The sequence below is a fragment of the Choloepus didactylus genome, chromosome 18 (genome assembly GCF_015220235.1).
Source record: "Choloepus didactylus isolate mChoDid1 chromosome 18, mChoDid1.pri, whole genome shotgun sequence".
In the NCBI taxonomy this organism is placed as follows: domain Eukaryota; kingdom Metazoa; phylum Chordata; class Mammalia; order Pilosa; family Megalonychidae; genus Choloepus; species Choloepus didactylus.
The window spans coordinates 60,303,887-60,329,960 of NC_051324.1; the positions used below are offsets into that span (position 1 = coordinate 60,303,887).

General features: G+C 40.0%; 1 protein-coding gene across 1 annotated transcript in view; it reads left to right on the forward strand.

Moving 5' to 3' along the window:
• Positions 1-26,074, forward strand: part of LRRC37A2 (leucine rich repeat containing 37 member A2) — a 55,172-nt gene that overhangs the window by 20,643 nt on the left and 8,455 nt on the right. Inside the window, 3 exon segments of the mRNA XM_037810523.1 lie at positions 10,564-10,635; positions 13,543-13,614; positions 14,275-14,355. Of these exon segments, the coding sequence (XP_037666451.1) occupies positions 10,564-10,635; positions 13,543-13,614; positions 14,275-14,355 (225 nt within the window).

Here is a 26,074-nt window from a genome sequence, read left to right on the forward strand (position 1 = left end):
GAAGTTGGGGAGATAAGTGTCCTTGAGCCACTCGGCGACATCTTGCTGCTCCTCTGTCAAGTTCACCCTAACCGGGTGACACAAAGCCTCCCGAATAACCATCGGGTATCACACGTCTGCTGGAGAACTCTCCAGAGTCCATCTATTTCTAGTCCAAGTTCATCTATCTCCGCTAGGAGTTTCTGAATGGCCTGGAAATTTAAGTTCAGCATCTGATTGTGGCGGCGTAGCACGTCTCGGGTAAGGTATGCCTCTTGGACGCCTAGACTTAGAGAAGGGGATATTGTTAAGTGAAACAACTTGAGAAACAGGGCCAACCCAGTCGGTTGCCTTGACGGGGAGCCAGACATAACTTGGGCGATACACTAGGATAGCGGGGCGGCGAGGCATCCGGGTCTTTGGAACGGTTGCAGACTGTAGGAGCAAACCCCGGAAGGAAAAGGCACCTTTGAGTCTCCTTTTTACTCAAGATCCCTTCACAAGACTGGCGGCTCTTCCCTGTAACGTTAAGAAATTCAAGCAAGACTCCCTTACTTAACTCGCCATTACCAGTTTCACAAGTAGCATTCGCCGCAACTGTGGTGTTGACAACCTTGACAGAGAGGTTAGCAAAAGAGAGGATCAGTGTGTCATTGGTACTCGTTATTTCTGTCAGAAGGCAGGTGGTGGAGACCTAGAGACAGGGTACGAGTGAAAAACACAGGAGAGGCGGGAGACCCAGCAGAGAATGGGGCCAGGGTCGGGGGATGATGCCACAGGCCCCAAAGACCACTCTCCTGCGCTACCACAGTTCCACTAAAAAAAGAAAAAGGCAGATTAGAAGGATTGCTATAGGAGAGCAAAGAACAGAGTTACCGATCCTCTTTTTGGGCAACCGCGGGGTGGTCAGTCCTACTATTATCGTCTTGTCGGTCGTCGCCATCATCAGCAGGGTCGGAGGCTTGGTCTAATGGTTCAGGTTGTATATTCGTTGGCGTTTCTGACAGCTGTTTTCCTCTGTTTTGTGCTAAAATAACTTTACATTCTTTATTGCACTGTTCAAATATCATTTGTTTAACTACAGTCTCTGCCACCCCTGGATCTGAGAAAATTCTCTCGGCTGCAGTCTGCATTTTGGCTACAAAGTCCACAAAAGGTTCTGTGGGGCCCTGATGAATATTACTGAGCGAGGCTTGAGCCTCTCCCTCACCTGTCAGCTTTTTCCAAGCTCCCACGAAACAACGGAAGATTTGGGCATAGACCTCTTGAGGGAACCGCGTTTGATTTTGGGCATGGGCTCCTCTCCCCAACAGCATGTCAGCATTCCACCCGCCACGTCTCCCCGCCGCATTCCTTGCGGCCTGCTCTTCAGCTAACTCCTCAAACCATGCTTTCCAATCTATGAATCGGCCTGACGGCAAGCAAGCACGGGCTAGCTGAAAAATATCTGCGGGTGTATGATTTAGAGCAGAGAGGTTCTCGATCATGTTCAAGGTATAAGGGGCATTGGGGCCATACTGATGGACGGCCTGCCTCAATTCCCTCAATAGTTTGTAATCATATGATTCGTGCTGATTGCCACCTTGGGGATTGATAATAACCGGGTACATTTCTGAGACTGGCTGCGGCTCAAGTGGCTGGTAGCCACCCAGCATGCCAAAAGGTGTGAAAGGGTTCCATCTCCAGAAATGTCTCCCACCACTACCTAATGGCAAAGGGTCCTGAGGGCCTGTGTACTCGGGCGGGGGGTACGGCAAAGGTTGCCCCTCCCCTGACCGGCCCATCGGGGTTTCCGGGTCTGGCAGCAAAGGATAATTACATTTACTGGGCATGGCCACTAGAGGGAGCTCTCGGCGAGGTCCTTTGGTGGGACCGCCCAAGGCGTCAGTTGGGAGCTGGGGTGTCCCTGGGGGTGCAGCGGTAGACATTGGCGGGGCGGAAGGCCGCACGGGTGTGGCGGGAGGCTCCTCCCACTCAATTAGCGGGGATGCTTCCGCCTCCTCGTCGGTATCGCTATCTGACTCTGAGTCAGAGTCACTGGACTCCGGCGGTTTGCCCTTACAGGAGCCGTCCGCTGACGAAACTGACTGGGTTTCTTGGAGCGCGCACCGTGCTTCTTGCAAGACAGAGGACGGGCTTAGGCCGGCAGCCGATTCTAGTTCAAGGACCGCACGGACGGTCTCCCATATGGGTACTAGAATCGGGTCCATACACACGCCCGTCTGGCGCGCTCGGTCTATGTCGCGACCGAGCTTCATCCAAGAGGGTAGGCTAAGGCTGCCGGTGCAGGCAAACCAAGGGGCAAAAGTATCAACATCATCAAGAAAACGCTGAAGGGAGCTTTTCCTGACCGAGATACCCCGTTGTTTCAAAAGGTTCTTTAAGGGAGCTAAGAGAGATGAACTTCCGGACTGCCCCATGATTGCAGTCGGCACTATACTTCAGTCACTCGGAGAGCTCTTCCGAGTCCCCCGGGGTCACCTGAAAACCCACGGGCCCTAACTATCATGTAATAAGACGCACTCACCTTCTCGCGTTGATCAGGCGCGGGAAGTCCGCCGTAAGCTCGACGCGCAGCGCTGCTCTCCTCACAGAGGGACCGTCGAGAGCGAGGCAGGAGGAGGAGCGTTCCCCGTACGGGCCACCACTTGTCCGGCGCCGCCCCGCTCGACCCCTGTTCCCCGGCCGGCGAGGGGAGAAACAAGGGATGAGAGAGAGAGAGAGATGCAGACCACGCAAACTGACCTGGCTGGAAGTCACGACTCGAGCCACACGGCGGTTGCGAGAGCAAGTCTTTTACTGAAGCTAGATAAGCATTCTCTGTTACAGGTTTCCACGCGGGGCAGAGTGCCTCGCGGGAGAGCAGCCTCGATGTGGCCGTCAGGTACGGCTCCTAGTGGGCTGTCTCCCCGAGGTTCGCTTGGGCAAACTCTTAAGTACTCTACTCATAACCAATGATCTAGCGCCGCGCATATGCACTCAATTGGCAGATAGGAATAGTGAGTGTGCACGTCATAAGCGGAAGCAGGATATGGGCGCCATCTTGGCTCATTCGATGGGCGGGGGGACTTTGGAGCAGGTTTACAGCGCATGCGCTATGCCCGTCCCGGGAGACGGCTCTCCACAAGAACTGATGGGAATGAAGGGCATAATGGAGGAGATGAAAAACACAATGGAGGGATACAACGGATTTAAAAAGGCAGAAGACAGGGTTAGTGAATTGGAAGACCAGACATCTGGATTCACATACACCAAACAACAAATAGTGAAAAGAATGGAAAAATCTGAGAAGGGTCTTAGGGAGCTGAGTGACAACATGAAATGCACAAATACACGTGTTATGGGTGTCCAAGATGGAGAAGAGAGGGGAAAAGGGGCAGAAAGAATAATAGAAGAAATAATCACTGAAAATTTCCCAACTCTTATGCAAGATAGAAAATTAGAGATTCAAGAAGTACAGCACACCCCAAACAGAAGAGACCCCAATAGACCTACTCCAAGACACTGATCAGATTGCCCAATGGCAAAGACAAAGGGAGAATTCTGAAAGCAGCAGGAGAAAAGCAATCCATCACATACAATGGAAGCTCAATAAGACTATGTACAGATTTCTCCACAGAACCATGGAGGCGAGAAGACAGTGGTATGATATATTTAAGATACTGAAAGAGAAGAACTGCCAACTAAGAATTCTATATCTGGCAAAACTGTCCTTCAGAAATGAGGGAGAGAATAATATATTTCCAGACAAACAGACACTGAGAGAGTTCGTGAATATGAGACCGGCACTACAAGAAATACTAAAGAGAGTGCTACAGGCTGATAGGAAAAGACAGGAGGAAGAGATTTGGAGAAGAGTGTAGAAATGAAGAGTATCAGGAAGGGTAAAAGAGAGAGAGTAAAAAATAAGACATGGCGTATAAAATCCAAAAGACAAAATGATAGAAGAAACTACTGCCCTTACAGTAATAACACTAAATGTTAATGGATTAAACTCCCCAATAACAAGACACAGATTGGCAGAATGGTTTAAAAAACAGGACCCATCTATATGCTGCCTACAAGAAACTCCCCTTAGACACAAGGACAAAAATAGGCTGAAAGTGAAAGATTGGAAAAAGATATTTCATGCAAACAGCAACCAGAAAAAAGTGGGAGTAGCTATATTAATATCAGGCAAAGTAGACTTCAAAAGTAAAAAAATTAAAAGAGACAAAAAAGGACACTATGTATTAATAAAAGGGTCACTTCATCAAGAAAGCATTACAATCGTAAGTATTTATGCACCAAGCCACAGTGCCCCAAAATTCGTGAGGCAAACACTGAGAACACTGAAAGGAAAAGTAGATAACTCCACAATAATAGTTGGAGACTTCAATACATCACTCTCATCAATGGATAGAACATCTAGACAGAGGATCAACAAAGAAATGTAGATGTTGAATTGTATGATAAATGAACTAGACTTGACAGACAGACATAGAACACTACACCCCACAACAGCAGGATACACATTTTTCTTAAGTGCTCATGGAATATTCTCTAGGACAGACCACATACTGGGTCACAAAGCAAGTCTCAACAAATTTAAAAATATTGATATTACAAAAAACCCTATCTCAGATCATGATGGAATGAAGTTGGAAATAAATGACATGCAGAAAATTGTAAAATTCACAAATACATGGAGACTAAATAACACACTCTTAGAAAACCAGTGAGTGAAGGAAGCAATTACAAGAGAAATTAGTAATTACCTCGAGGGAAATGACAATGAAAACACAACATATCAAAACTTATGGGATGCAGCAAAGGCAGTGCTAAGGGGGATATTTATTGCCCTAAATGCCTATATGAAAAGAGAAGAGAGAGCAAAAATTGAGGAATTACCTGTCCACCTGGAGAAACTAGAGAAAGAACAGCAAATAAACCCTAAAGCAAACAAAAGGAGCAAAATAACAAAGATTAGAGCAGAAATAAATGGAACTGAGAACAGGAAAACAATAGAGAGAATCAACAAAACCAGAGCTGGTTCTTCGAGAAAATCAACAAAATTGATGGACCCCTAGCTAGGCTAACCAAAAAGAAGAGAGTGGATGCAAATAAATGCAATCAGAAATGGGAAAGGAAACATTACTGACTCTGCAGAAATAAAGGAGATAATGAGAAGATACTGTGAGCAACTATATGCTAATAAACTGGACAACTTACACGAAATGGACAACTTCCTAGAAAAGCATAAACAACCAACACTGACCCAAGAAGAAATAGATGACCTCCACAAACCAATCACAAGCAAAGAGATTGAGACAGTCATCAAAAAGCTCCCCAAAAAGAAAAGCCCAGGACCAGATGGCTTCACATGTGAATTCTACCAAGCATTCAAGAAAGAATTAATACCAATCCTGCTCAAACTCTTCAAAAATTTTGAAGAGGAGGGAAAGCTACCCAACTCATTCTATGAAGCCAACATCACCCTAATACCAAAATCAGACAAAGATACTACAAAAAGAAAGAAAATTATAGACCAATGTCTAATGAATATAGATGCAAAAATCCTCAACAAAATACTCGCAAATAGAATCCAGCAGCATATTAAAAGAATTATACACCACGACCAAGTGGGGTTTATCCCAGGTATGCAAGGCTGGTTCGACACAAGAAAATCAATTAACGTAATGCAAGACATCAATCAATCAAAGCAAAAGAACCACATGATCATCTTGATCGATGCAGAAAAGGCATTTGACAAAATTCAACATCCTTTCTTGATGAAAACACTTCAAAGGATAGGAATAGAAGGGAACTTTCTCAATATTATAAAGGCAATATATGAAAACCCCCCAGCTAACATCATACTCAATGGGGAGAGATTGAAAGCTTTCCCTCTAAGATCAGGAACAAGACAGGGATGCCCACTGTCACCATTGTTATTCAGCATTGTGCTGGAAGTTCTAACTAGAGCAGTTAGGCAAGAAAAAGAAATAAAAGGCATCCAAATTGGAGAGGAAGAAGTAAAACTTTCACTGTTGGCAGATGACATGATTCTATATGTAGAAAATCCAGAAAAACCTACAGCAAAGCTATTAGAGCTAATCAATGAATACAGCAAGGTGGCAGGCTACAAGATAAACACGCAAAAATCTGTAGTGTTCTTATACACAAGTAATGTGCAACAAGAGGAAGAAGTAAAAAAAAAATTCCATTACAATAGCAACCAAAAGAATCAAGTATTTAGGAATAAACTTAATAAAGGCCACAAAAGACCTATACGAAGACAACTACAAGAAACTGCTAAAAGAAATCAAACAGGACCTAAAAAAATGGAAGAACCTACTGTGTTTGTGGATTGGAAGACTAAAGATAATTAAGATGTCAAGTCTACCTAAACTGATTTATAGATTCAATTCAATACCAATTAAAATACCAACAACTTACTTTGCAGAAATAGAAAAACCAATAACCAAATTTATTTGGAAGGTCAAGGTGCCCCAAATAGCCAAAAATATCTTGAGAAAGAGGAATGAAGTGGGAGGTCTCACACTACCTGACTTTAAAGCATATTACAAAGCTGTAGTCCTCAAAACAGCATGGTACTGGCATAAGGACAGATATACTGATCAATGGAATTGAATTGAGTGTTCAAAAATAGAATCTGGCATCTACAAACAATTGATCTTTTGATAAGGCTGTCAAGCCAAAGTAACTGGGACAGAGCAGCCTCTTCAATAAAGGGTGTTTGGAGAACTGGATATCCATTTCCAAAAGAATGAAAGAGGACTCCTACCTCACACCTTACACAAAAATTAACTCCAAGTGGATCAAAGACCTAAACATAAGCGCTAAGACCATAAGACTCTTAGAAGAAAATGTAGGGCAATATCTTAAAAGATCTTGTGATAGGAGGTGGTTTCCTTGACCTTACACCCAAAGCATGAGCAACCAAAGAACAAATAGACAAATGGGATCTCCTCAAAATCAAACACTTTTGTACATCAAAGGACTTTGTTAAAAAAGTAAAAAAGCAGCCTACACAATGGGAGACAATATTTGGAAACCACATATCAGATAAGGGTTTAATATCTCAAATATATAAAGCAATCCTACAACTCAGCAACAGAAAGACAAACAGCCCAATTAAAAAATGGGCAAAAGATATGGAAGACACTTTTCTGAAGAGGAAATACAAATGGCTCAAAAACATATGAAAAAATGCTCAACTTCACTGGCTATTAGGGAAATGCAAATCAAAACCATAGTGAGATATAATCTCATACCTACCAGAATGGCCATTATCCAAAAAACAGAAAATTACAAATGCTGGAGAGGATGTGGACAAAGAGGCACACTTATTCATTGCTGGTGGGAATGTAGAATGCTGCAACCACTCTGGAAGACAGTGTGGAGGTTCCTCAGGAAGTCAAGTATAAATCTGCCATATGACCCAGCTATTCCATTGCTAGGTATATATTCAAAGGAGCTGAAAGTTAAAACACAATTGGACATTCGTAAACCAATGTTTATTGCAGCATTATTCACAATTGCCAAGAGATGGAAGCAGCCCACATGTCCATCAATGGACAAGTGGATAAACAAACTGTGGTATATACACATGATGGAATATTTTGTAGCTGTAAGAAAGAACAAAGACATGGAACATATAATAACATGGATGAACCTTGAGGACATTATGTTGAGTGAAGTTAGCCAAAAACAAAAGCACAAATACTGTATGGTCTCACTAATATGAACTAACATTAGTGAGCAAACTTAGAGAGTTAAAAGCTGATAACACAGGCTACGAAGACTTAGAAAGAGGGTAGAGATCAGGCACTTGATGCTGAAGGACTACAGAATGTTCAGAAGGATTGAATATATAGATCCAGAAATAGATAGCATAATACTGTGTGATGGTAGCACAATATTGTAAGTACACTGAAGGATTAAAAAAATGTATAAAACCATATTCTGTATCATCTGAATCATCTTATATGAGAATGCCCTTAATTTCAGTGTCGTAGTTTCCAGGTAGTAATATTTCATTTATCATAATCTATGAGAAAAGAATTGAGATGAAATTAATATAAACATATTGCCAACAGACATGAAGGGAGGCAGAATGTTTCAAATAGTAAAGGATACAGAACTTGATGGAAATAGTTTCACAAAGCAGTACAGCATGTTCTCAGATCCTATACACATTTTAACGGTACTACCAGCAAGGAAAGGACAAGGGACACATTTAACATCTTACAGGGTTTCTTCTATACTCCTGGCTCTCGACCACTCCTTCACCTCACTGTTTTGGAGATAATGGCTATATGGCTGCCTGTTTGTCAGGCTCAAGAAACTCCCCCAGCCTATCCCTAGGCTTTACTTTGATACTGGGTGAAGCAGAGGCCATAACGTTCCTCAGCAGACACAGGCATCAGGCTTATTTGAGGACCAGTCCTATTCCCTTCTGCTGCATTCAGCAGAAGTCATTGGCTGGATCTCGCAGTTTTCTAATTTCTGCCCTTTCTACTGTTCTGTTAACTCTAATCCCTTGGCTATTATAAGCTCTTATGTTTGTTTGACTGTGTTAGCTGCTGTTAATGGAATAGGCTTTCCCACATGGCTTGGTCATTCCTGAGTGTAGTTCATCTTTGAAGTTGAGATTCTGTTTTCCAGCTCTAGACATAAGGGGAGATAAGCTGCTGGGGCTTGTATTCCAGCTGCATTTCCATTAAGAATGAGGAAGGTGTGTCCTTTGCCACCTGGTATAGGAGGCAGGATATGGGGTTGATGTACCATCCACTGCTCTTCTTGCAGTACCCCAACTCCAGGGCATTTCTGGTAGGGGAGCATTTGTGCAGCTACTCCCACAGCTTGAACTGGGGTTGTGAATTTTTTAATTATATCTTTTCTGTTATTCTTAGCAATCAGATGGAGTTTGCAGGGGTAGAGACTTGGGATGTTCTCAGTCTTCAAACTTGAAATAGCACATCTTCTTAGGAAGATGTTGTACTCCTATTATATCCTAAAGAAACTGTGACACGTGTACTAGAATACAAGTACAAGAATGTTCATAGTAGCATTGTTTACAATAACCAAAACCTAGAAAAACTGGGTAAATAAATTGTCATATAGTCATACAATGGACTATTATAAAACAGCACTGTCCATTAGAAATATAATGTGAGTTCACATGTGTAATCTTAAATTTTCTAATAACCACTTAAAAATTCAAAGTAAAGCGAAACTGGTGAGGTAAATGTTAATATACTTTATTTAACACTTATATCCAAAATAGTATTATTTCAACATGTAATCAGTATAAACATTATTAATGAGATATTCTGCAATCTTTTTTATATTGTCTTCAATATATCCATAATATTATCATTACTATATGTAAGCAATATAAAAATTATTAGTGATAGAGTTTACATTGTTTTTTCCATACCAAGTCTTTGAAATGTCAATTTAGTTGTAAAATTTTCCAGAAATGCTGATCTGTATTTATTTCATATATTGACCTGTATTTATATTTCATAAAATTTACAGTTGAAAAAATAGCATTGCACACCCAAATTGTTCTAAAGACACTCAAAAGTTTTCCAATAACTGCATTATCAGTTTTTTAATTTAAATTTTAAAATAATTAGAATTAATAAAATTAAAGTTCAGTTCTTCAGTTACACTAAGTGCTCACTAGCCACATGTCTCACAGTGACCTCACTGGACACGCAGCACTAAGGCAACTAAATAAGCCAACCTCAGCTACATGCAACAACATAATGAATTTCACAAACATATTGTTGAATGAAAATAATATGCTCCATTGCAAATTAATGTACTTAACATTACAAAATAATGTTGAGTGAGCAAAGTGTTGAGATAGAAAATAATACATATCATACGATTGCATTTATATAAAGTTCAAAAGGCAGAGCTAAACCATGCTGTTTATGGTTGACACATAATAGGCAAAACTATATTTAAAAAGCAAGGAAATTATTAACCTAAGAGCCAGGATAGTGATTACCTCCAGGGGTCAGAGAGAGGGTTAGGATTGGAAAGGGACACACTGGGAGCACTATAATTATTAAACCCAACATTTGTGTTATATGCAGTCTATGCACATTTTAGTTATCACAAAAAATTTTTAATGGGGAAAAAAAGTCAAATGGCTTCACTTGCAGCCCTGACATAGTCCACGTTGGGCTTCTATAATGAGTTTTGGAGAAATAGAGGAGGAGATGGCAGTTCTGCCAATCTCGGTGCCACCCAGAGTTGGGTTCTAACAGGGTCTTTGTGATGTAGAGGAGGCAATAAATATACAATTTGGTAGGAAGAGTGGATGGAGTGTGTGTATTTGTCACCAGTAGAGGGAGAGGCAGGGAGGCAGACACAAAGGAGGACAGGAGAAGAAAGGTTTGAATAAAAACAGAGCAGAGATCACATCCCTCAATTATACAAGAATTAGAGTATTCAGGATGCAACATTACCCAGGTTTCCCCCATATATAGGCGTTAATCCTGTGTAGCAAATAGTTGTAGTTTGTTTGCATTTTGATCCAGAAATAAACTTTTCATTTTTCAGAATTCTCAGTGACAATTATTTGAGCGAATTACATAAGGATACATTTGAAGGCCTGCTATCCCTCCAATATTTGTAAGTCAATTAGTTAATCATATCTGTTTCTGAGTTTTCAGTTATATTATCTGTGTAATGAATACGGGGTTTGAATTAGATAACCTCTAAAATTTTTCAAGCAATAAATCCTGCAATTCTGTAAGTCTATAGAGTCTCAGCCCATTTCTATCATTAAATACCTCCTTTAATTATATAGACAAGACACAGATAGAAAGAAAGTTTGTTTATAGATGGAAAGTGGTGATGAGATCTGAGTATTTATAGATACCCATATGAACCTTGATTTGTAAGTGTCCATATGACATCTGTTTATGTTTAGTCTACAGCCCACAGGTCAAATCTGGCTCATGGTCTTTTTTTATACAATCCATAGCCTAAGAATGGTTTTTACATTTTTAAAGGATTGTAAAACTAAAGAAAGAAACAAAGGAGAATATGTGATAGAGACCGTATGTCGCCTGCAAAGCCTAACATATTTACTATCTGGCCTTTACAGAAAATGGAAAAGTTGATTTAGTAGAATGAAAGGAATTGAAGTTAACCCCAGATTTTTGCTTAAAGGACAAGAAAATACAGAGCACCTACATTAATTTGAATGCCATTAACCCCGGATTTTTTGATAATCTAATCTGAATTCAATCAACATTTAAAATTAAATATTTACTTAAGCAGGTGAATTACATAAACTATATTATCAAGAACATATTTAGCTACCAAGAGAACAGACTGGTGTTAAGTATTTCAATGCAGGAATCATTATTCCATATAACAAATAGATGTTTAAAATGACAGCTAAATGGTATGGCTAGAAACGTTTACACCATGTAAGCATATCAGAAATGCTCCTAATTGCCAATTACAAAACAAAAATCTCTCTAGACCCATTGCCAAGGAGGGAATCCCTGCATAATATTCAGGTCTATTTAGAGGTAAGGAGAGACCAAGTCCTTTGCTATAAAAGTGTGATTTTAATTTTTATGTGGTCCACAGTTGTATGTGTCTTTAATCCTTATTATACTAATTCATGATGCTCTTTAGCAAATGAATTCTTCTCACAAATTTAGAAGGCTTAAGGGAAGGTGGGTATAAAGAACTGCAGGATGCTAAAAATAATCCTCTGAATTATCAAACCTTCTAGGCCTTAGGAGTCTACCACTTTTGCGTTGGTTTTCTTGGGCACTTCTGGCATCTGGGCAAATGAGACAACTGCTCAGTGGAGTACACCCTTCATTGCTTCTACTTTAAAATACTTTGTTAACTAATTATTTCACATTAGCATATATATTCTCATTCATTTGTTTAAAATGCCAACCAATAAAAAAGTTAAAAAAATATGCCACCCTGTGCCCTCGTATTGGAGATCAAAGGTGAGTAAGACAGGGTTCTGAACCTTCTAGGAATGCAGGATCTCACAGGGGAAATAAACATATAAGCTCAAAGCATAATTCAGCAGGCACTAATGGAGAACAAAGTGCTGCACAGGTGCAGAAGAGGGAACCTTGAAGTAATAAAACTGTATTTCTTTTAAAAATAGTCGTTGTCCTACTCACTCCCCAGTTATTCATTCATTTAATAAATATTTGAGTTTGCTTTATGTCCATGTGTCCATTTTAAACATGGCAGGCAATGCAAATAAGCAAAATCTTGTCCATGCTTTCAAGGAGTTTATGTTCAGAGGAAATGGAATGCAAAAATAACTGTATTAAAAAGAAGAAAAAGAGATGGGCACTGAGAAGCATAAATTGTTTCTGGATCACAGAAGAAGGGAGTAAAGACTTCCAGTTGGATCAAGAAAGTCGTTTTTAGAACAATGCCTTTGAACAGGGCCTCTACAGGCCTTTGGGTATCATCAGACAGACATCTTGGGAAGAATGTTCTAAGCTTGCAAAACAAACGCAGGAAAGTGGAATGTGTGTTTGAAGAATGCCATGAGTACCTGTATGGTACAAGTAGGGAGAGTAGGAGATTAAACCAGATCTTCTAGGGCTTTGAATGCCAAGCTGAGGAACCATCATGGAGAACCATGTTATTACAGCAGTGCTCTGGGACATGTGGTTCTCAAGATTCTGGGCTCTACCCCCATGGTTACTGATTTAGTAGGTCTAGAGTAGGGCCAAGAATTTGCATCTTCAATAAGTTCTCAGATGATGCTGGTCTTTGAGAACCACTCTAGGGAGTTAATCTAGCAGGATGGATCAGAAAGAGAGACTAGAGATGGAGACACCAGTCAGAAGACTGTTACACCCACCAGGTGAAATGTGAGGGACTACGCCAGGGTAAATGGAAATAAGAGGGTCAACTGTAGTCAAGAATGGGTGTTTTCAAATAAATACCCAGTCCTATTTCGTTTTTATTGTCTCACAACCATGCAACTGCAGAAGTTGTATTCATGGCAATATAAAACCAAAAACGACTTTCTATTAATACGAGAGAAAGTAAAATTTTGAATTAATTCATAGCTATCTATTAATTAGAAGAGTAACTTCCTTTCAAATTATGTAGAAGAAAGGTATCTTTAATTTCTTCTAGGATTGGGCTGGCTTAGAAAACCAGAACTAAAGCAGGGAGGTGTGTAAATGTGAGAATATTTCTTTTAATATTAGAAATTATAATTACAAAAAGGGATAAAAACTTTGAGTTCATCATCTAAAATTTAATGAGACCACAAAAGGTCATCTAATCAATTCTTCTGCTCTCAGGAAAGATCTGTCAGGATCTACAGTTGTATATTTTATTTATCAAGACCAGAAGGTAAGACTCTAGGAGAGGTGGGGACAGGGTTAGGGACCCTGGAAGTTCAGGTAACAATTGCTAAGGTTTGGAGTTTAGACAAAAAACTACCAATTCCATATTATCACTCTAAACTTTAGCATTTATTCTTATTAATCAGATATTGAGGCAATATTTTCCTTTTCCTTTTCATAGAGATGTATCCTGCAATAAAATACAGTCTATTGAAAGACGCACATTTGAACCACTACCTTTTTTGCAGTTTGTGTAAGTTACAAATATAACTTCATTATTTTTGGAAATGTTATAAAACTTAATTATAATCTCTTTGCTATTTGTTTTGAAATATTAAAATTTTGCTAGTGGAAAACTACTAAATTAGGTAGCAAATCCTTTTCATCTTTAGCAAAGATTGATATGAGAATTATTAGACAGACCAGAGTGAATCATTCTAGCACAGAAGTTCTCATCAGGGGCAATTTTGCACCCAAGGGACATTTGACAATGTCTGGAGATATTTTTGGTTGTCACACCTGTGAGTGTGCTACTCGCATCTATTGGGCAGAGGCCAGAGATACTGCTAAACATCCTACAATGCACAGCAGAGCCCCCCACAGCAAAGAATTATCCAGCCCAAAATGTCAATAATGCCAAGGTTGAGAAATCCTCTTGTAGAGAAATGAAGATCACTTAATGCAAGTATTTATTGAACATTTGCAGTTATGTACCTAGTGCACCATATGGATCAATCAGAAAGTATAAATCATAGCAAGTATCTTCCACAGTGAGATTTTCTTAGTGTATGGATAGAGTATTGAGGTTATCTTTCATCACATATAAATTAGAATCACTGTCAAAGGATGAATGTTCTGAAACAGTATCTTTTTTTTTATCTTTTGCTTGTGTCCTTTTTTTTTTTTTTTGTAGAAATCTTGGTTGCAATTTACTCACAGAACTCAGCTTTGGAACATTTCAGGCTTGGCATGGAATGCAGTTTTTACACAAGTTGTAAGTGAAATAGAAGATGAATATGTGTAAAAAGGTTATTTATGCATAAAAGCATAGTTAATCCATTAGCTGGGTATAAGTCACCCCAGTACAAATACTATGAAAAGTATTGTCTTAAGATTCCTTTTTTTTTAAATGAGGAAACTAAGGTACAAAAAGGCCAAAAGACTCATCTGACTCATATATGACATGCTTTGCTTTCCCTAGAACTGACCTTTGGCGAGGGCAGTAAGTCACTAAGCAAGTAACACTCAAATTAGCATCGTCATGGGAATCCCAAAGATAATATTCAGATGTGTGAATGTCCTTGAAGTTCCACTTTTGAATTTAAACTTGATTCTGACTCTCGTGCAAAGTCCTTAAGTGCTTAAGTGTATGCAATATATAACCGCAAAGAAAAAAACTTAGAGCAAGGTCCTCCACGGAACAAAAATCAGGGTTCTTTCTCGGCCATCAGCTTCTTCCAGAAGGTAAAGCAGAATGGAGGCCTGAAAACCCGCCACAGAGCACCTCTCTCTCTAATCACCCAGAACATTTTTTAAAACTATATAGCTTTGAAGTTATAAGTTACCTGTAGACAATAAGAATCCTTGAGTTATAGAGAAAGATGGTGTTTATGTTAAGCTATCGTGTGAAAAATGTTCGTAAAGAAAGTACATTGCCCTGGCCCTAGACGAGTACTTTCTTTCCCGACTGCTCCTCAAATGAGAAGTGGTGGTTTTACTCCCTTTCAACCTCAAAATTCTTTGATTTTTCTTTCACACAAGCAAATCATAGTGGGCATGTTCAATGGCCTGAAGGGGATTTTAAACTAAACGTTAAGATTATCCTCTAAGCTTGGCTTTGGAAAAGACTGTCCATCTGTCTTGTGGTTCAGGAATCCAGCATTACACAGTTCATTTCAGGTTAGATGGAGGTGTTTGGGGTGCATCTGTAACTGCGTTCCCCTCACTTCTTTAATTTGCTGATGCCTAACTTGGGGAAAGGCAATGTGGGGGTCCATTTTTCTTTTGCCGGCACACCAGAGAGCTTGGTCCCTCCATGAAGAAGCGTTGGTAGCTGTATTAGTTAGGGTTCTCTAGGGAAACAGAATCAATGAGAGATATCTATAAATATAAGATTTATAAAAGTGTCTCATGCAGCTGTGGGTATGCATGAGTCCAAATTCCATAGGGCAAGCAAGCAGCAAACGGGCAACTCCAATGAAGATGTCCAATGAACTCAGGAAATGAACTGGCAACTTTGACGAACTCCTCAGGAAACGCTTTGCTGGTCAGCCAAAGAAGAAGTGAAGGTCCTCTATCTGCCTCACTTAAAAGTCTTCGACTGATTGGATTAAATCCAGTTGACTGCATTCTCTCATTGTGGAAGACTTGTCCTGTGTTGACGTCATCAGTCACAGCTGCAGCCAATTGACCGATGATTTAATAAAGCAGCCTGTTGATTTATTAACCAGCCACAAGTGTCCTTGCAGCAATGGTTAGGCCAGTGCTTTCTTGACCAGACACCTGGGTACCATCACCTGGCCAAGTGGACACATGAGCCTAACCATCACAGTAGTTTTGGTACAAATGCCTTGCACCCACTGTTCTAGTTTGCTAATGCTGCTGGGATGCAAAACACCAGAAATGGATTGGCTTTTATAAAAGGGGGTTTATTTGGTTACACAGTTACAGTCTTAAGGCCATAAAGTGTCCAAGATAACACATCAGCAATCAGGTACCTTCATGGAGGATGGCCAGTGGCATCTGGAAAACCTCTGTTAGCTGGGAAGGCACATGGCTGGCATCTGCTCCAGAGTTCTGGTTTCAAAGTGGTTTTCTCTCAGGGTGTTCCTCTCTAAGCTTCAGCTCCTCAAAAATGTCACTCTTAGTTGCTCTTGGGGTGTTTGTCCTCTCTTAGCTCCTCCAGAGCAAAAGTCTGCTTTCAAAGGCCATCTCCAACATGTCTCTGTAAGCTGAAGCTCCTCTCTCAGCTCCTGTGAGTTCTTCAAAGTGTCCCTCTTAGCTGTAGCAAGCTCACTCCTTCTGTCTGAGCTTATATAGTGCTCCAATAAACTAATCAAGGCCTATGCTGAGTGGGTGTGGTCACACCTCCTTGGAAATTATCCAGTGAAAGATCTCACTCACATCTCCAGGGAAACACCCAATCAACAGTCTCCAACCCAATCAACACCAATACGTTTCCTGCCCACATGAGATTGCATCAAAGATAATGGCATTTTGGGGGACATAATACATCCAAACCAGCACACTCACCAACCTACAATTATATTATAATATGGTGAATTCCTCATAAGAATCCATTCATTATAGTTATATTGGCATCACAAGAAAAAAAATGTGGACGCACAGTTGATAAATTTTAATGATTTCAGGCAGAGGCGAGAGGTGAGCACCAGTGGCCGGGGCGGGAGGGGGATTGGGGAATGGGGCAGAAGCGGAGGCACAGATGCGGTCCCATTCCCAAGGAGCGAGGCTCCCGCCACCCTGCCCGGAGTGGGGACGACCAGAAAGGAGGCTGCAGCCCCCTCAGGGGAGTGAGGCAGAGCCGGAAAAGTGCATCCAGAGAAGATTTTTCTTGGATTTGGCTACAGATGTATAGATCTTCTGCCCTGTGTACAGACATGGTGGCCAGAAGAAGACTGCAGGGAGACTGAGGTTGAACTTCCCATATCATGTCACTGAAGCAGTTGGGCAATCTGATTGGTGCTGCTATGTGCTCAAGAAGAGTGGGACAGGAGAAAATACCTCTGACCCATTTAGGGCAGAGACAAGAAAGCACAAGGAATGTCCTGACCAGCTAGGACTCAGCTCTAAAAGAAGCACTGAGAAATGTAATGGTGAACAGGAAAATAAATATATAGACTAACTTGCAGAGCTGATTTTTACCCATTTTAATGATATAGACAACATTAACTTTAAACCTGACATGTGCAATCTTAAAAGAAATTGATGCAAATTCATCAGATCAAAGAGCAAGAGAAAGCAGCAGCTGCCAACATAGATGAAGTACAGAAGGCAGATGTGTCATCTACAGGGCAAAGACTTTGTCCCCAGGAGTCTTTTGGACTGGAAGGAGGAGAAGGGTATTGATGGGAAAACAAACAAGAGCCGTGCTAGGATGTTTGCAGCAGGGTAGCAGGGTAGGGGGTGACAAAGGCGGGAATGGGTGGTGGGTTAGAAAAGATTCACACCAAAAGTGGACAGAGGGGAGACCAGCTTGGTTATCTCCAGCTTCAGCGTTCATCGTAAACAACAGAAAAAGGCATTTGCTAAATATTAAGATTTAAAAGAATTAAAGCTAGCTGGTGCAGGAAATATATTGATACTCATATCATGAGATTTGAATAGAGCCACACCCCTAAAACTAATTCATAGTTACTTTTAAAAGATTGGCACAATAGTCACACTACTCTTAAGTGTGTGTTGCGGGCTGGGATTCTTCTTCATTTTTGGTTGAATTTTTCTAACAGCAAAACTGTTTGCTTCAGAAAACATTTTCCGTAGGTGAGACATAACCCTTACTGCATGTCTTTCCAAAGGCAAGTTGCCAAGAGAAGATGCCACCCCTGGAGTTAAGTCATTTTATGACCTATATGACACAGTACTGGGGTATTTATTTATAAGTTAAAAACAATATTTTCCCTTGCATTAAAAAAATTAGCAAAACGTTGGTTAAAAGGTCCCAGCTGAGGTGGATTTATCACCAACTGAATGAAGTTTAAGCTTCAGGGCCCGTCACTTTCACAGGTCCAAGGCCCTGGGAGGGGCCCTGGCTATTTTTGTATTCATAATTCTACACTTTTTTATAAGTGATGATTTCCCAAATTATATAAGATATAAGCTGCAGGCCTCATAAAACCCGGATTTACCCCTGGGTCCCAGGCAATTACAACCCAGTAAAGCTCTTGAATGAAGTCTAGATATTATTGACAAACAGCGATTGAATAAGTTACAAGTGTGCTAAGAGTCAGTCTTTTTTTTAATCTGAAATCTTGGCACAAAGATGTGCCAAGAGCTTATTAGTAAAGTACCATTCTTTGAATGGTAGTGGTAATCATATCTCTTTCAGATAAAATCAGGAGTGAAATATATTATGGAAAACCAGCAGTGATTGATTATCCTAAATGTTAAGTGTACTTTCTTTTCCCCCTGACTTTGGTATACTCTTTTTCCCCTGACTTTAAAGTGCTTCTTTTTCATTCTCCTACACGGGTCCAGATCGATGGCTTATTTTTTAAAAATTTTCTTTTAGTCAGTTTATTGGTTCTAAAAATACAAGCTTCATGATTTAAAAACAGAAGGACTTTACAATGTAGAAAGGCAATGTACCTTATTCAGATGCAACACATTCATAGGTTGGCTTGTCTGTGGTTCATCAATATAGTGCCAAGAACATAAGTGCTCAGAGAGAATAAGTGGGAAATCCTAGCCTTATCCCTATTGAATTATTTGCCCCACTGCTGAGAATATCAATGAGGTGGTATGGCCACGCTATGAAGACAAATTGAGCTGCTTTCACGGAGATGCCCTAACAATACCCAAGGCAACTAACACCGGTTTCCTTTAGATAGCTGTAGATGCACAAAAGATTATATACTTCAGGATGTTCTCATCACTTTTTGGTATGTACTGGAATCCTGGCAGCTTCTTCTCAGATTCAGAAAGGCATAACATTAAAGATGAAAATAACTGGGGGTTGTCCTTTAGAGTGATTTAGAGTGGCTGTTTAATTTGTAATGTTTCAGAATGTTAAGATTGTCATACCCAACAACTATTATACTTTTCTTCTCCCAACTGTCTTATTCTTCCTTGTATAAAAGGTAACTTCTTTTCTCTCTGAAGCTTAGTAATTCTTCCTCCACCCCATAACATTTCTTTAAGTACTTATTATGTTCCAGGCACTATATTAAGTACTTTTACTTATCATATAAGTAAGATAGCATGTATAAAGCTCTTAAAATAGTGCTTGGCACATAGTAAGTGCTCAATACATGTTAGCTCATACTATATTTCATTTTCATTTTTCCAACAACTCTTGTGATGTAGATGTCATTGTCTCAAATTTGCAGATGAGGAAATTGAAACTTAGGGACCTTGGGTAACTTGCCTGAGTTCACAGTATTAATAAGGGGCAGAACCACTTAGAGCTTTGCAAATAATTTTCTCTGCAGTTCTGCATTCCCTTCTAATAGCTGAATGATGACAATTGGGCTTTTTGTTCCTTGTGTCTTGAAGTTGATTTCTTACTTGAAAAGGACCTTTAGAGCAGAGAGCTCTATCTCCCTATGAGCATCTCATGCTCCTGGGGCACCTGGCCAGGCCATCTCTGGGCATTTCTGAGATCTCTGCTTACTGGTCAGTGCACATATGGCAGCATTCCTGCTGAGCACCTACTCTATGCCCAGCCCCATGTTGTGCTTCACACATGCTCTTTCATTTAGTCCTCTAACCACCTGGTGAGGTAAACGGTGTGAAGTAAGGCTCAGAGATGTTCATTACTCAAGTCACATCACCAGAAAGTGGCAGAGCAAGAATTCAAACCCAATTCTGCCTGCCTCCAGGGCCCTTCCTTCTTCCTCTGGTCCTCACTCCTTCATTTTATAACCTAGCCGGAGGGTCTTTTTCAAGGTCACTCTCAGAACTTTGAATTGAATGAAGGCTCACCGTTTCAGATTCTTTAGGCTTTGCCCCAAGAAGGGGTTTATGTGGTTCTGTTAGAGCTCTTGTGTTGAGGAGCTTCTTGTGGGAAGTCATGTTCTCATGGCTCATGGACCTATGTAGATGAATAAATAAAGGAAAGAGGTTCACTCCATCCCCAAGTCTTTTCAAACATTGGAATGGGATCTGGCTCGTTCTGCTTATTCCTTTGACTGCCTTCTCCAAGGAACCAGTTTTCCCTGCCTCTCTTGGGATTCTAGAATAGATAGTTTTAGAGTCCTATTTTAAATTTATTTTCACTGCCTGTTTTGGACATTTTTTCAGCTAAAGCTGTTAGGATTTCAGTACATTCAAGACAGTGATGACATGTTTCAGTCCTCAATTCATCTCTATCTCTTCAGTTAGTAGAAAGGAAATGTAGCCCATATGTCTGGATGTGTATAGAAGAATTTGGAGGAAAAAAAAAAATAACAGGTAAGAAATGTTCCCTTATTTTTGTGAGCTACCATTCATCTGTCCCATTGTCCTATATCAAAAGGCTTACACAAAAATATTTAAGTTCCCCTCTTCTAATATATACTTTAAAAATAACTTGGAACAATATTTCTTAAACTTTGAGTCTGGGGAAGACTTTGAAGCTAATAAAATGTGTTGCCACATTTTATTCCCATAAAGATAAGTCCATGAATATCAAAAAGGTAATGGAGTTCTGACCTATAAATACATTAGCTAGCTGTGGGACCCTAAACATATTCTTCAGCTTCACTGCACCTTAGTTTATCTAGAAAACAAGGAGTTTGGATAAGAAACAGAAATGATCTCTAACGTAAAGTCGACTGTGATTCTAAAACCATTAGTATCCCTTGGTTTGTGGGAAAGAGATGCTGCAGTGTTGTCTGAACTTGAGCTGCTGAGTCCCTTCCCACTCCGTCTCTCCTTTGCCCAGCTAAAACCTTGAAGAAAAGATAGGAGGATAAAAAAAGGATAAAATAGGGTTGTCCCATATTTTGATTCACTAGGATACTAATGTCACTTGAGAAAGAACTGTCTGGTTGAGAAGAAACATAAAGATGTTGGGTGCAAGGCCATAGACGAGCTGTTAAGAAAGACTGAGGGTTGAAGAACTGAGATAAGATTGGGAGAAGGATAACAAACTTTGTAAATTGTTTTTGGCTATATATTCTTAATCACTGGGGGGAAAGTGGGGAGCGGGGAGATGCAAAGGTAGAGGAGCTTACTTGCACAGATCCCATGATGACCTTAAAGGCTTTAATGCCAAAATATCTATTCAGATTTTCTAGTTCTTCTTGAGTCAGTTTCAGTAGTTTCGTCTTTCTAGGTATTTGACCATTTCATCTAGGTTATCTAATTTGTTGGCATATAATTGTTCATCATATTCCCTTATAATCTTTTTCATATCTGTAAGGTTGATAATTCATTTCATTCCTGATTTTAGGAATTTGACTCTTCTCTCTTCTTCTCTTGGTCAGTCTAGCTAAAGATTTGCCAATTTTGTTGATCTTTTCAAAAAAACCACTTTTGGTTTTGTTGATTTTCACTATTTTTCTATTCTCTGTTTCATTTATTTCTGCTCCAATCTATTATTTCCTTCCTTCTACTGCTTTGGGTTTAGTTTGCTCTTTTCTAGTTCCTTCAGATGCAGGACTCAAGTTATAGATATGAAATCTTTCTTCTTTTAAAATATGTACATTTGCAACTATAAATTTCCTTTTGAGTACTGCTTTACCTTCATCTCATAAGTTATCATATATTGTGTCTTCATTTTCATTCAGATCAAAGTATCTACTAATTTCCCTTGTTTCTTCTTTGACCCTTTTAGGAGTGTGTTGTTTCATATGCATATATTTGTGAATTTCCCAAGTTTCTTTCTGTTATTCATTTATAACTTCATTCCATTGTGGTTAGATAACATACTTTGTATAATTTCAATCCTCTTATATTTATTGAAACTTGTCTTAGGGTCTCACATGTTATCTATCCCAGAAAATGTTCCATGTGTACTTGAGAAGAATGTGTATTCTGCTGTTCTTGGGTGGAAGTGTCCTATAGATGTCTGTTTTGTCTAGTTGGATTATTGTATCATTCAAGTTCCCTGTTTTCTTGTTGATCTTCTGTCTAGTTGTTCCATCCATTATTGAAAGTATAATATTGATATCTTCAGCTATTATTGTTGCATTGTCCTTTTCTCCTTTCAGTTCTGTCAGTTTTTACTTCATATATTTTGGGGCTCTGTTGCTAGATGCATATATATTTATAATTGTTTTATCTTTCTGATGGATTGACCCTTTCATCAGTATAAAATATCCATCTTTGTTGTCTAGTAACAACTTTTGTGTTCAAGTTTATTTTGTCTGTTATTAGTATAGCTACTCTTGCTCCCTTTTGGTTAGTACTTGCATTGTGTATCTTTTTCCATCCTTTTCATTTCAATCTATTTGTGTCTCTGAAGCTAAAGTGAGTCTCTTGTAGATAGTATATAGTGGGATTGGTTTTTTAATCCATTTTGCCAATTTCTGCCTTTTAAGTGGAAAGCTTATTACATTTATATCTAATGTATTTACTAATTATGTAGGCTTTACATCTGCCATTTTGCTATTCTTTTTCTATATATCTTGTCTTGGGTCTTCCTCTATTCTTCCATTCCTGCCTTTTTTTGTGTGTTAGATTCTAGTGTACCATTTTAATTACCTAATCATTTCTTTTACTATGCATATTTTAGTTATTTTCTTAGTGGCTGCTCTGGGAATTACCTTTAACATTTTAATTTTTTTAATTTAATAAATTTATTTTGAAATAAATTCAATCTTACAGGAAGAGTTGCAAAAACAGTACAAACCCCATACATAGAACTCCATCATACCCGATCCCCCTCCCCCCATACCCCGATCCACCACCTTTAACATCCTGTCACACCACCATTTCTTTCTTTCCCTCCCTCCCTCCCTATCATCCATCATCTATTGCTCTGTCCTCTGAACATATGAGAACAAGCCGCACATATTTTTGAACAAACAATATAATTCACATATACCTTTCCCATGGACAAGAACATTCTTTTATGCAATCCCATTAAGTGCAGCTAAGAAGTTCAAGAAATTCAACATTGATACAAAGCTTATATTCTAAATTTCCTCTTTGTGTGTGTGTGTGTTCCATCTGCGTCCCTTTGAGCCTCCTCTCCTCCATCCTCAGATCCCATCCAGGATCATTCATCCTTGGCATTTAATTGTCATCTATTTAGACTGTCTTTTTTTTTTTCAATTGTGGAAACATATATATAGCCTAAATCTTCCCATTCCAACCCCTCCCTAGCATTTCATTAGTGGGATTAATCATATTTAGAATGTTGCAATGCTATCACCTTCCCACCATCCATTTCTAGAAGTTTCCCTTCACTGCAAACAGAAACCCTACTCTCATTTCTTAACTCCCCATTTCCCCTTCCCCCACTTTTCGGAACCCCTACTCTACTTTTCATCTCTATGGTCGTATTCTCTGATACTTTCTTTATGTTTACCGTGGGGCTTAAATTTAACATCTTAAATCTATAACAGTCTTGTTTTTCTTTGATACCAACTTAACTTCAATATGACACATAAATATGTTCCTGTACTCCATCATTCCCCCACCTTTATGTAGTTCTTGTCAAAAATTACATATTTTACATTGAGTCCAAAACCACTGATTTTTCATTACAGTTTATGTATTTTAGATCCTGTAGGAAGTAAATAGTGGAGTTATAAATCAAAATACAGTAGTATTGGTATTTATATTTACCATGTGATCTTTACTGGAAATCTTTATTTCTTCATGTAGTTTCAGTCAATTGTTTAGTGTCCCTTCCTTTCAGCCTGCTCAACTCCCTTTAGAATTTCTTATAGGACTGATTAATGGTGATGAAGTCCCTCAGCTTTCGATTATCTGGGAATGTTTTTATCTCCCCCTCATTTTTATCCTCCAGGTGTTTGTGGATTCTCCAAGTCTCTGATGGTTATTGACTTCTATTTGTATTCCATTGTGGTCAGAGATGTGCTTTGAACAAATTCATTTTTTTTTTAATTTATTGAGGCTTGTTTTTATGTCCCAGCATACGGTCCATTCTGAAGAAAGATCTGTGATCACTAGAGAAGAATGTGTGTCCCGGTCACCTGGGATGTAATATTCTATATATGTCTGTTAAAATTTTATGTATCTCTCTCTCCTTTCTTTGTTTCTCTGTCAGTAGGGCTCCCTTTAGTATCTGAAGTAGGGCAGGTCTTTCATTAGCAAAATCTCTCAGCATTTGTTTGTGGAAAATTTAAGTTCTCCCTCAAATTTGAAGGAGAGTTTTGCTGGATAAAGTATTCTTGGTTGGAAATTTTTCTCTCTCAGAATTTTAAATGTGTCATGCCACTGCCTTCTTGCCTCCATGGTGGCCGCTGAGCAGTGACTACTTAGTCTTATGTTGTTTCCTTTGTATGTGGTGAATTGCTTTTCTCATGCTGCTTTCAGAACTTGTTCCTTTTCTTCAGTATTTGACAGTCTGATCAGAATATGTCTTGGAGTGGGTTTATTTGGATTTATTTTATTTGGAGTTCGCTGGGCATTTATGCTTTGTGTATTTATATTGTGTAGAAGGTTTGGGAAGTTTTCCCCAACAATTTCTTTGAATACTCTTTCTAGACCTTTACCCTTCTCTTCCCCTTCTGGGACACCAATAAATCTTAAATTTGGATGTTTTATTTTATCTCTCATATCCCTGAAGTCCATTTTGATTTTTTCAATTTTTTTCCCCATTCTTTCTTTTGTTCTTTCAGTTTCTGTTCTGTGGTCCTTGAGGAGGCTGAGTTGTTGTTCAGCTTCCTCTAATCTTGTATTATGTGTATCCAGTCTTTTTAATTTGGCCTACAGTTTCCTTAATTTCCATAAGATCTTCTATTTTTTTATTTACTTTTGCAATTTCTTCTTTATGCTCTTCTAGGGTCTTCTTTATATTTTCTATATCCTGTGCCATGCTCTCGTTGCCTGTCTGTAGTTCTGGGTTTGGGATCTCCATATCATCTGTTTTTATCATATGCTTTAAGATTTTCTGTTGTTTTTGGCCTCTTGGCATTTACTATACTTGATCTCTAATATGTCAGAACTGCAGCTTCGTGGCATACACTTTATCTAACCAGCAGATGGCGTTCATGAGTCACCTATTCCTCTCAAGTCAGTTCTCCCGAACTTTGTGGTGTGTTAGGATCTGACTCTTGTGGGGTCCAACTGGTGCACTTAATTTGGGTGTGTTGTCAGTGCCGTCTGCCCTGAATGAGGGGTGTGTGTCTGAGCAGTTAGGGAGGAAGGGTAACTTTAATAATCAAATCTCCCAGGTGTTCCTGGAGATTTAAGGCTGTTGCCAGAGCCTAAGCCTTCATTTCAGTCTTTCCACCGATTGTCTCTGCTGCTGACCCACAAGTCCTTGGTATTCACGTAGGGTCCCTGGGATCTCTGAGCGGTTCCGCCTTCCCAGCTGTGCTCTTCCAGGACCTCTGCTGAGGGAGGGCCGTGCCACATCACAAGTGTGCGCCAGCCTCCAGGGAAGCCCTGGGATGCCAGGCCACGCAGGGGCGTTCCCATCCCGATTCAAAGATGGTTGACTGGTACACGTTAACTTCCCCCTTTCCGCACAGCACCGCCCTCCCAGCTCCAGGACAGTCAGCCGTGGGTGTATTAAAGGCCACTGTCCACGGCCGACACTGTGGCATGTGTGCGGTGCTGCGGGAAAGACTCCGTGTCAGACTGGGCTTCCCAGCACGGCTCTGGGCTGTGGATCTGGCCCCAGGCAGGAGGGTCCCCTGCCCACCGGGGAGATGGCTGCAAGTTGTGCGGTCCTTTCTCCCTTTGGCTCCCCTTTGCTCCCCTGGGCCTGAGACAGTCAGCAGCAGGTGTGTGAAGGGGTATCCTCCATGCCAGACACCGAGGCATTAGCCCAGCCCGCTCCCACCGTGCTTCATTGCAGGGCTCTCCCTGTCAGATTTGCAGCTGCTCCCGGGCTTTTTTTTTTTTTTTTAAAG